Source organism: Dermacentor albipictus, chromosome 2 (assembly GCF_038994185.2).
Source record: "Dermacentor albipictus isolate Rhodes 1998 colony chromosome 2, USDA_Dalb.pri_finalv2, whole genome shotgun sequence".
Lineage (NCBI taxonomy): Eukaryota > Metazoa > Arthropoda > Arachnida > Ixodida > Ixodidae > Dermacentor > Dermacentor albipictus.
In genome coordinates, this window is record NC_091822.1 from 130981722 (window position 1) to 130993708 (window position 11987).

General features: G+C 49.9%; 1 protein-coding gene across 2 annotated transcripts in view; it reads right to left on the reverse strand.

Moving 5' to 3' along the window:
- Window positions 1-10040, reverse strand: part of LOC135912532 (tectonic-like complex member MKS1) — a 47905-nt gene extending 37865 nt beyond the window's left edge. Inside the window, exons 1-3 of one of the 2 annotated variants that reach the window (XM_070533978.1) lie at window positions 9925-10040; window positions 7811-7860; window positions 3939-4001 (exon numbers count right to left, since the gene is read on the reverse strand). In XM_070533978.1, the coding sequence (XP_070390079.1) occupies window positions 3939-4001; window positions 7811-7860; window positions 9925-9929 (118 nt within the window). In that variant the 5' untranslated portion in view covers window positions 9930-10040. The remainder of the gene's footprint in view (window positions 1-3938; window positions 4002-7810; window positions 7861-9924) is intronic. The other variant, XM_070533977.1, reaches the window with a different exon arrangement.
- Between the last annotated feature and the right edge of the window lie 1947 nt (window positions 10041-11987).

Consider the following 11987-nt stretch of genomic DNA (forward strand, 5'->3'; position numbering starts at 1 on the left):
GGCGTTGCGTCAGGCTAAATACTTGCCGCTGTCTGCGTCTTACAGGGGCGTCGCTCTCTCTCTCTCTCTCTCTCTCTACATATATATATATATATATATATATATATATATATATATATATATATATATATATATATATATATATATATATATATATATATATATATATATGCTGATCTGGAAGCGAGAAGCTTTCGGCCCGACGGTGTAGAATCCCGCCACGTTACGACAGTCCAGAGGCAAGAAAGGCGCGCGCGCGCGGGCTGATTGGTTTCGTGCACCCTGATCTTTGACGCCCCGCCTGTTACGTAACGGTCGCTATATTCACTCCCAGCAGTGGGCGCGCGTGCCGCCCCAAAGGAGGAACGATGTCTCTGCTTTCCTCTCCTCCGCCCACGCTTACAGTCGAGCTGACGTAAGAGGCGACCCGGCGTTTCGTAAGCCCCCGATGGCACGTGCCGATTCCGTAAGTATATACGACGGGCACGGAAAAGAAACGGCAGGAACCGCAGGGCGCGAGAGTCTTACGAACGAAAACAGAGAACTGCACGGATAAAAGGCGGTCAGGTTGAAGCAGCAGCAGTTTGAGCTTGACAAGGACACAGTTCCAGTGTAAGAGAAAAAAAACAAAAGAAAGAAAGGAAAAAAATGAAGGGGCGCCTTTCTTGTCAGCTCAGCGCGAGACGAACGCAAGAGGAAATGAAGCAGAACGGACCTCGTCTTCTAGTTGTTCACGCAGGCAAACCTTCGCACCCAGCTGCGCGACCTCCCATTGGTTCTTCAGCGAGCAACCGAAATCGCACGGAGCGTTTGTGCATTCCGCCTCCGTACGGGATTCGAACCCTCGATCTCAGCATCAGAACGCCACAACACGTTGTTGCATATATGGCACCTTGTGAGGGTGGTGATGGTTTGGCGCTATTTATTTATTTATTTATTTATTTATTTATTTATTCGCGGTTGCTGCGCGGAACTGCATGAAACGACCCGTAGCAGAGGGATGTCTGGGTGCCCCGACATCCCGCCTCCTTCGCCCCTGTATATATCAAGTTCTCGGGCATCAAAATGTCCAGCGCCCTTCTGCAACAGCTGATCGGCCACGCCCTCACCTGCCTCCCCCCTTTCCCCTCGTATAAAGAAGTTACTCCTCCTTTGCGTGCCGTTGCAGCGTTTCTGCTCTCTGCCCCAAGATTACTCGCTTTCCATTGATCTTACGTAACAACGCCTGTTGTTATGCACCACAGACTCGCACTATTGGCTTTCGTTGTGACAAGTCTAAACAAATTACATTCTGAGGTCGTATTTTTGTGAAGATCCGTTTCATTTTACTTTCTTTCTTCCCTTCGTCTTTGGCTCGGACACTGCCGCCCTGGTGGCGTATATAGTGGCGTCGTGGCTTGGCAACAAGAACCTTATTCCGGGTGTGTGACGTTGCAGCTCCTCACCCACACCTTGCACTATCTAGATGGCGTTGGTGGGTATGCCTTTGCTTTGCAGGCATTTTCACGGCGGGATTGGATTCTGCACACGCGGGCGTGTACTCCAGTATACGGCCGTGGCCTTTAATACATTTACTGGGCTCGACAGAGAAGAAGCCAGCTATGGTGAAACTGTATACCGAGCAGTAGATAGGAAAGCTTAAAAAAATGTTTTATAGTAGTTCGAAAGGCAGTGGACTACTATTGTTCGAAGGCAGATTAAGGACAATGACTTTTCGCACGTAGCGTGTGGAAACAGAGCATAAACCATCAAGCACATTTTTTAGCTTGTCGAAGTTTCCATCTAGAGGTATAGAGGTAAATGATGACGTATGTATAGTTAGGCCTGCCCGTAGCCTTCGGTTTTAAATATAGTACAGAAAAAACTAGATACTATACTCAAAAGTATATGGGAAGGCAAATCTGCAGGAGGGAGCATGCTGGTCACGCCACCAGCCTTGCAAGTCATACTCTCTGTGGACTAATTGTGGCTAGCGCAAGTGACTAGCTTACTTTCGATGAGACTCCCCATGAAGCTTTCCCCCTTCAGTTCTCTCTCTTTCTATTTCCCGCCGCCTCCCACATCGAGGCAGCTTAGTGTTTCAAAAAGGTCGGCTCGACACCTGACCCTGCGCTCGTCGGACTCGGCCCAGTGAGTTTGGTTCGTGGTAGGTTTTAATCGATGCTTCCTTGCTCAAGCGCTTTGCTTTGCCAACCGTTCCGTGCACATTTTCTCCCGATGTGATTGTCCGACTTCGATCGTTCATTGCAGGGTATACGTTAACGTTATTCTCGGCAACGTCCGAAGCAGGCAGGTGCACGTTGCTGTTGCACCCGTCTCTATTCGGAAGAACGTGCGCTGAGCCCAGTGAGCGCGGCGGTGGAAGACGCTAAAACCTATCGTGGCATCATCACGTACTGGGCCGACTTTTTCTGCATGTAGGAAGGAAAAATACTGGTAAGAAGCATCACGTTGGACAGCTAGCCTGGGCAAACCGAGCTCCTCTGACGCGGACCCTCCTCTCACTCGGGACTTAACCTGCGCATTGACTGTCTTGAAATAGGCCCTTAATGGTTGACGAACATCTCAAAGCATCGCCTGGTTTTCGCTAGCTTCTAGTGACGCCCTTGTTTTTACGCCCCATTTTTATGCAATGTACAAACTGTTACAGCAAGAACGCTGATGAGCCGGCCGGAGGCATTTAAAAGAAATCAAGCGTTAGGGATGTTTTGATACGAGCAATAAGAAATGCGCCTTACCTCGCAAACAACACTGTTCTTTGTCAGAACAAAGTACTTTCGGCCAATGTTGTGCAGCCACTGCTTCTTGCGCAAGCCGTCACGCTCTCCTTGTGGTATTGTAAAAACTGCATAACCATCTTGAGGCTTCTTGCTGCAATTATATGTGCTACTGCGCAGCATAGCGCTAGCACAACACCGCAGGATAAACCCAGCGTGCAACGTTCGCTGCGTCGAGCCAGCTGCGAGCTAAGGAGAAAAATGGCGCCAACGAAAAAAGAAAAACACAAGCAAAACGCAACATCCGCGCGTTTCCAAGGGCAACGGCAAGGAGACCAATCGTCGTGCAGAAAAACGGGGGCAAAACTGGTTCCCGCGGGTTGATGCGCAAGGGGCGAGGAGGAATCGAAGATGTCGCGCGGCGGCGGCAGAGTTCGAAGATTGGCGGTACTTTCAAATTATGAAGGGACTTTAGGAAGGGCGAAATAGGTAAAAACACAAAACCGTGTGGTTAGAAGGCCACAACTGCACTGGTCGCGTCCACATTTAAAAGCGACGCTTTTCTTTGCGAACCTCTCCAGGTTCTCGATCGTGTCCGTGTGTGCTGCGGTGTGGCTGTTCTCTAGCCGAATAGGCCAACCAATCTCAGCGAGGACGCGCGCGACATCGCCGCTGGGTTCCTTGCACCGCCACCGGAGGGCGCTTGCCTCCGCGCATCCGCACCAGTGGCCGTGGCTAAAGCCTTCCGTGAACTTTGTGAGGACATTCAATAAACACAAATTCGCATTTCGGCTCTTAATGCACTCGCACAGAGCTTCGCTGTATATAGATTCCAGCCTCGTCTGTGTATTGTCTCTTACCCATTCATTGTATTCAAAGAATAATAAACTGAAACTAAAACCAGTTGGATCTGCTGCATTTTTTTTTGTTTCCGAGATAATACTACGACTAACAATGTGACGTACATCCAAGAGTTTCTCTTTCTTCGCGTCATTGTTGAGTACATCTGCCGGCTGTAAACTCGCTGTCTGTTGGCAGTGCGACATAGAATGAATTATCCATTTGGAGACCGGCGACAGCATTCCGCGAGAAACAGTGTGCTAGAAATAAATTATGCATGAGGCAGCCTTGTGTTACTCGGCGAAAAAATAAGAGAGAGACACAAAGGAATTCATGTGTGCAGTTAAAGGACGTTGCCATCCCTTATATGTGTGCACCAACCATTTTCCAGATGAAAGAAGAAGTGCACGAAGAGGTCGTCGTTCTCGAAGTCCTCAGCTGTGGCTGCGTAGTGGAGGAGAAGAAAGAAAGGAAGAGGGGGTGGGGGAAGTTGTTGAACCGGTGAAGGCGCGCACTATTTGTCAATTCTGCCGTCGACACTATACATTTGGTTTTGACGGATAGGTTTTCCGCGTAGCGTATTGACGTCAGAGCCGTGCCTTCGGCTCCCTGCGCAGTCCTGAACAGCACTGAACAAGCCAGATCCCACCCGCGTGTGTTAAAGCAAGTTTTTATTTTCGTAAACTTCATGTGGGCGTCACGTACCGCAGTAGCATTGACGTTTTTCTCTCAGACCAGGATTCAACGGGACCACATAGACGTATACCATGGTAACCTCGTACAGACGCCCTTATTAAAAGGGACGCTAAATAGCCGCAGTTTCGCCCAAAAAGGCGAAGCATTGACATCGGTAGCAAAGTAACTATTACGCGAAGTACCTAAGCTAGTATTTCTATATGACCCGTATAAAGTGTAGTGAACATTCGCTTACAAGCTATGGGCAGGCGCCCATAAACACACGTGAACAGTGTTAACTCGATGACCGCGCAGTCGCAGCGCTGATGTAATGCAGGTCACAACGCTGGCACGATGTTTGCTTCAGTGTGCCTCTGAAGTGTCCCCTCAATAGATTCCGTCGGAAATAACGGCTCCACACTAACAGTTTCAAGAGCCGCGGTGGCATAGCGGCTATGGTGTTGCGCTCTAAGCACGAGGTCGTGGGATCGAATCCCGGCCGCGGCGGCCGCATTTCGATGGGGACGACCGAAATGCAAAAACGCCCGTGTCCCGTGCATGCATTAAAGATCCCCTTGGTAGTCAAGAATAATCCGCAGTTCCCCACTATATACGGCGTACCTCATAATAAAATCGTGGTTTTGGCCCGTAAAACCCCAGAATTTGATTCAACGAATTTCGATTCGAAGAGGTGCAAACGAAATGTTGCAAGCTCACGGTGCGAGGAGTCGAGGTACTTTCTATCTAACAGCTATATACACGCTCTCGTGACCAGCGCTCGTGTGCGCCGTTCTTCCCCGTCCTTCCCTCGTATCGGAGCCGACGGCCCATGTGACGGTGAGTGAGTGAGTGAGTGAGTGAAGAAACTTTATTGCCGGTCCAGCGAGGACGCGAACTGAACCCGCGACCCCTCTTTCATTACTACGTATATCTATGTAGCCTTAGATACAATAAAGTGATAGCGCCCCATCCTTGCAACAGACACGTCCCGCGTAGACTGCAGCCGCTCGATGAACATCGACGGGAATGAAGTTGCAGCCAGGTACCTATATGGCGGATAGTTGGGGTTGCTGTGGCGAGCTCCAGCTAGAGTGCAGCGATTACAATAAGCTGCAGCTCGGCGTTGCGGTCGGCAGTGAGATTGCCACTTCGTGTGTCCGCTGATGTGTCCATAAGGTTTCGCGATTCACGGATGGTATGGGGATATGCAGCAGGTATAACGCAAGAAAGCTATCGCCGACTTTGAGAATCATCTTCGGTGGTTTCTCCCACAATTTTATTATAATTATTATTTCTCCATTTTTTGCATTTATTGCTGCGCCACGCATTTCTGAAGAGGCGATTCCACACCCTCTGCTTTTCACGGGAACGCCAGATATAATTGTTCCCGCCGCCGCTGGCGATTCGTGCGCTGTAAGCGGTACACCTGTGAGGTCATCTGTGCCGGCGGGGAAAGTGGTTTCTGCGGTGAAAAGAATGGCGCACAGGCTTTTGTTTGAACTTGAAGCCTTTTCCGTAATTTGGCGTAATATTTCGCTGATGCGATCAGCCACAACGTCGTATGTACATTCTTTTCTGTTAGCAATTCCTAAGCCTGACGAGGGGCCCCTGAAAAGTTTGGCATAGGCCAACACATCTGCCGCTATACCACCGTATAGCGGGCCCTCTCGAACAGACACCCGAACGATTACTCGGCAAGATAGGCACCCGCTGTTAGATATGGAGCTGTTTCCTGTGCCTGCTTCGAGTTCCCCAGGACCACATCGAATCGCAGCACATTCCAGAGGAGCGCACGAGCCAACAAGTTCACGTGCCGACAAGGTCGTACGCCGCCGGGATTAGAAGGGGTCCTCGGACAATAGAGCCCAATCGTCCCTCTTCGCCTTTGAAGAAGACACTTGCTACCGCTGCGGGGCCGTAGCACCGGGAGCAGGTGGGCCTTCGGACAATGGAGCATGAGCGCCCCCACTTCTCCTCCTTTGAAGAAGCGCATTACAAGTCTGCGAGGCAAGACCGCAGAGAGCCGCCGGGTGTGACAACGCGATACGGGCGCCAACCATTGGCTGAAAATGGCGTCATCTGAGCGGACTCTCCCATTGGTCGAACATGACGCGACTTCCAGTCCTCGAAGGATTTAAAAGAAGCGTGCCAGAGAGACCAAAGCATTCCCTGATTCCCTGATTCACCTCTCTCGAACTTCTTGCCGCGGGCCGCAGCGTCCGAGTTGCTGCCGGCCCGTAATGACTGTACGACTGTTAATTGACGTCTCACCTCCCTGTATATAATGTAAAATAAACCCTCCCAAGTTTGGGTTTTCATCCCGAAGTCCGTCCCTCAACCCCTGCACCGCACCCGCACGGAACCCGCATGCGACGCATTAGGAATTTCTTTGTTGTTGTAAATAAAAGTTCATTGTCTGTCTGTCTGTCCCACTAAGATCGTTGAAGGGCGACTACGCCGTGAATGGTACACTGATGTTGCCTTCGGTTCCCTTTAGAGTCCGACATGCACAATGCGCTATTGCGATAGCAATTATTTGGACACTCCAGGCGCATTTCCGTCGCCCTCGTCGCCGCCGCGATGTTCCACATAAAGTCCAAGTACAATAACACCATGGACGCGCGCCGTATGCTGTGGGCGCGTGTGGAAGCGTGCGAAGGTGAGCCGAGCATGGCGGCTCCATCTCGTGCTCGCAAGGGAGGAAGGCGGGGAGGAAGCGCGCCGTCTTCCGTCGCGCGCGAGGTACCGGGCTTCTACTCTGGCAGCGGCTGCAGTGGCGTAGCTAGGTCGTCTGGCACCCGGGGCCCTTAGCTCTTCTGTCTCCCACCCCCCCGTCCAGGTGTAGTCGAGGAAGGCGACGGTATCGACAATTTTCGGGTGTCTTCAGACGTATATAACACCCCCCCCCCTACTGGCCCCGTGCATCCGGGGCCCACGGTCCCCCGGCCCCCCCTGTTGCTACGCCACTGGGCGGCTGCATATGGCGCGGCTGAGCGCGGGCCCTATCTTTGAAAGCGATCTGTGATCGCTATACAGAGAGTAGGTGCGTCGAGGGCTGATAGCTTCGTGTGCGTTGTATTCTCACCGTTCATTTCGCGTTGAAGCGAGAGGCAGCACGAAGGTTAATTCGCTCGCTGGCGCTGCCGCTCTTCCTCACGCCAGCGTTTTGACAGCGAGTGGCCACGTGCACGGTCATCGAGTGAGATGTATCTATGTTTGCTTGTGCGCGCGTGACACTGTGCTTGTTAATTTAGTTAGCACAACTTTTTTTTTCCAAATGACTTATCCGCGAGGAGTAGCGATCTGCGTAACTGCTGCAAAGTTTCATTTCACTTCGCGCCACGCTTAAATTTAGCGTTGTGGAGATGCTGGCGAGATACTTGTAGCAGTGATTTCTAATAAATAAATAAATGAACAAACAAACAAACAAATAAATAAATAAATACGGGCAGGCACGGAAATGTTCACTCGGCTTGCATCGATACACGACCCGAAGTGCTACCCAAAGTGCTTGCAACGACAAGAGGGGTGCATGGGAAAGGAGGTGGTTTGAAAAAGCAACGTCACGTTCCCCTTACCTATTGTTCCGAAGATGAGGACCTTCACCGGATCCATTGCACCTGGGCGCCTGCGCGAGTACAAAGCGCGCTGATTGGACAGGCGCAAGTGCGGCTCGCTCGTGGACAAGCAATGCCACTAGTGCACGTAAATACCGAAGGGCGGATTAATAGCCGTCGCCCTAGCACAATTGGCAGTGCAACGCACGCGTAATGCAGAGGTTGTGGGAGTTCGGCTCTCACCAACGGCAAGTTATTTTCTCGTCGACTTTCATTTCCCTGTTCTTCATTATTTTCAACATCTGTGTCCATGTGCACTTCAGTTTCAACTACGGCTATAATTTCCCCTATGCTTTGCTGGACTTCATTATCTTTTAGCCTTACATGGTCGTGATTGCATATTGTCGCAGTATATATTGTTACGTTGAGGAAGTCACATATAAAGATGTGTATACGATATTTACAAGAGAGGCAACGATACGTAAGCATTAAGATGGCTGTCGAGACGGATTCCACCTCTGCACGGGCTTTCATGGCTTATGCCGGTGTAGTGGAGTAAAGGAGTAAAGTGGCAGGAGTATGCTGCCCACCTTGTTAACACAGTAACACTGACGAGAACATTAAATCATTTCTCTTTTTAATTTTTTATGGCAGCCTCCGACCCTGGACGACGTTGAATTAACAACCACGTTTTGCCTCACCGGCGCACGAAAGTATGCACAGGTATATTAATAGATTACAGAAATGCGGAAAGATAACGGCGTACTTATGCAAAGCACGGAGGCGATCAGCGTTCCCGCACAATCGGTGCTTTCCTAATCGGCCGAGCTAAGAATAAAGTCGTACGCAAGTCGAATTAAAAAAGAGCCAGAATTCGCACGTGGGCAAAATTTTGCGCAATGCGTTTGGCAACGTGTATAATGACTACACGTAGCACACGTGTCGTCCTACAGGTCGCATTGTGGTCCGAGACAGCAGGAAGAAACGGATAACAGTGAACCAAAAGAAAAACGATTAAAAAAAAAAAGAGCAGACCGAAGAAAATCGTAAAGTGTGCAAGAGCACCGCCATTGTATGCATAATAGCTCGACGGCATTGGAACTGAATATACACACACAGAGGTCAAGCCTTTGCAATGCTCCTCGCGCAAAGTAAAACAGCGCGCGAAGTTAACAACGCGATTCGGGTTAAACTGTGAAGCACGAACGTGGAAAGAAAGAAAGAAAGAAAGAAGGAAAGAAAGAAAGAAAGAAAGAAAGAAAGAAAGGAAAAAAGAAAAAAAGAAAAGAAAGAAAGAAAAAGAAAGAAAGAAAGAAAGAAAGAAAGAGAGAAAGAAAGAAAGAAAGAAAGAAAGAAAGAAAGAAAGAAAGAAAGAAAGAAAGAAAGAAAGAAAGAAAGAAAGAAAGAAAGAAAGAAAGCGCGATGGCGCACGTGAGAAGACGACGCTCAATTTCGTTGCCGTCCCTAATATCGGCGGAGCGGTGTGACGTCACGAGGGCGTCGCAGGAATAGCACCGCTATACAGACATCGTTCATGCGGCTGCGTGCATGCGGGCCGCGCCCTGCAGCGTTACGCAGCGACGCTTGTCCTTGGCACTGAGGCAATTTGGCCCGCGAGGCCGGGCGGAGACATTATATGGAAGCGGGAGGGGGGCAGAGGCTGGAGTCTACTATAAACGCTCCGGTCCGGGGAATCCCGACCTCGTCACGGCGCCAAATGTTGCGTGTCGTGCACGGAGGCGACGTCTTTTGCCGATGTCGCCTGTGGCCAAGCGCCCCTTTGCCACGCTGCAGACGGCCGGTGTGTCTGCACGTGTGTCCAGTTCATTTGCGTGCGCGCGCGCGCGCGGGGGGGAAGAAGGTGGCGATGCGCGTAGTAATATTTTATGTAAATCTGCGCGGGCGTTTAGCAGGAACGGCCCAGAAACTGCACGGAAGGTACCGAAACGACCGGCGTGCACACAGCTCTGTGCGTCGATTATGTGCTGCACGTTCCGTTCTTTTGGGGCAATGTCCCCGTTAAGGAAATGGCATGTATACCGTCTTGTGCAGACGCAGCTAAGTATATATACTTAGCTGCGCCTATATACTTATATACTTATTAACACTGTAGTGCTAATCATAGAGTTTCTCACAACATTACCTAGAGGGAAATCTGGCGCTGCTGCGCTGTGGTATGCGTGGGAATGCCGGTATATTGTGGATTCGGATTGGCATCGTTTTCGGAGAGACAGGACACCTTGAAGGTGCGCTTGGCAAGCACCGTTCCGTCTGTCACAATGATTCATTTTCTACTAAAACAGCACGTGAAAAGCTGTTTTAGCTTTATTATTACGCGAAAACATGTTTTTTTTAACTATGAGAACTTGTTATTGTGTGTACGACTACATGTCACGTAAAAAGTATCAGCGGGCCGCTAAAGTTGGAGGACAGACGACAAGGTTCGCGCTCGCTTTGAAACAGTTGGTCGTCTGTTCTTGCTTTTCTTCGCTTGGTCATGCATTGTGGGTGAGTAAAGATGTAATATGCGTGAATGGAAACATTTTATGAAGATTTTACTTTGAGAACGCGTTATTTGCGTAGCCATATCCACGTTTTAGACGAAGCCTCTTACAACACCAGCCAACACAAGCCTCGCAGACACATATACCGTCATTCCCATGACGGCACGGTGCCCCCTTAAGAAACTCCCATCGACGGTGGGGCCAGATTACCCTCTAGGTGGTATAGTGAGCAGCTCTATGGTGTTAATAACAACACCCTGCTGTGCTGCTGTTATCCGTTTTGACCACTCCGCGGCTTGCTCAACTTTTTTTACTCGTTGACGTTAAGTGTTATTTCACGCTAAACGTAGTCTGCAAATGCGGACGCTGGTGCTCGAAAAACGGTGCAGTGACCTCACAAGTGATGTCGCCATTAGCATTTCCGAAGCCCGCAGATACCACGTCCCTCCGTGCATGCAGCGTCAATTCGGCCGGTAGCCTAGAAATGTCGTCAAACGGCATCGTTTATGTCAAGCGCGCAGAAGAAACTATATAGTCGCAATATGGCATCGGAGCTCCCGACATTTTCCGCACAGTGGCCCCTCTTTCCTGAAGCAAGCAGACGACAAGCAAACACTGGCAGAGACTGCATGAGGCGGCCGGCACCGCGAACGAGTTATTTTGAGGGCGAGCCTGAAAATGATTGATGATGAAAAGGACGAAAACCTGAGAACGACACATAAAAATCGCGTAACAGAGAGCATAAAAAAAAAAGGAAAGTCACCTCGTGGACGATCGATGAAGGCGTGAGCTAAACACCAGAAAAGCGTACGCCATATCGTTTGCAACTATGGCGGTACGCGACAGCTCTCTCGGGGGTGTACGAAAAGTAATGGATGGCGAAGGCAAAATAAGTCGCCACGTACTCGCGCTACGATATACCAATGGAGCTTCCCCAGTTTTCTGGGAAAGCTTTGGCCGTGTTTTCCGTGCAGGCTTTCGTATAGCATCCTATATATATATAGCGTTGCCATTTGTCCCACTCGTACTATAGCGCTCGTAAAAGCGTCCCCGTCCGTGCTCGCAGTGTTTACGAGCCGCGAAACGAATACGCCTATACAAGGCGCATGCGCATGGACCTCCCCACCGGCGACGACTCGGCCTCATGTCCGTCGCGTCAGACCCGCGCCCAAGGGTCGCTCGTGCGAGCCTTCGTAGTCTGCCCCCCCCCCCCTTCCTCTCCCCTCAAAGGCACGCCCAGCGTTTTCGGATACAGTGCACGTTGAATGGGCAGAGCGACACGTCGTGCCAGCTCTCTACGTATCGTCTCCGGCTCACGTCGTCCGTATTTACTAATTGCGAGCGCTCCGATGCGCTGTCGGATGGACGGAGAAGAAGACAACAAACAATGTTTATTGCCGTGATGCGCAGGTAAAGGGACACACACACACACACACACACACACACACACACACACACACACACACACACACACACACACACACACACACATATATATATATATATATACATATATATATATATATATATATATATATATATATATATATATATATATATATATATATATATATATATATATATATATATAAACGTGCGCGCGCGGGGTCACCGCTGTCACTATAGCGTTCATACAAATAAAGGTCGCCGGGCAGGAAAGAGTTGTGCATAGACCGGAGATCTTTGGTTATTTC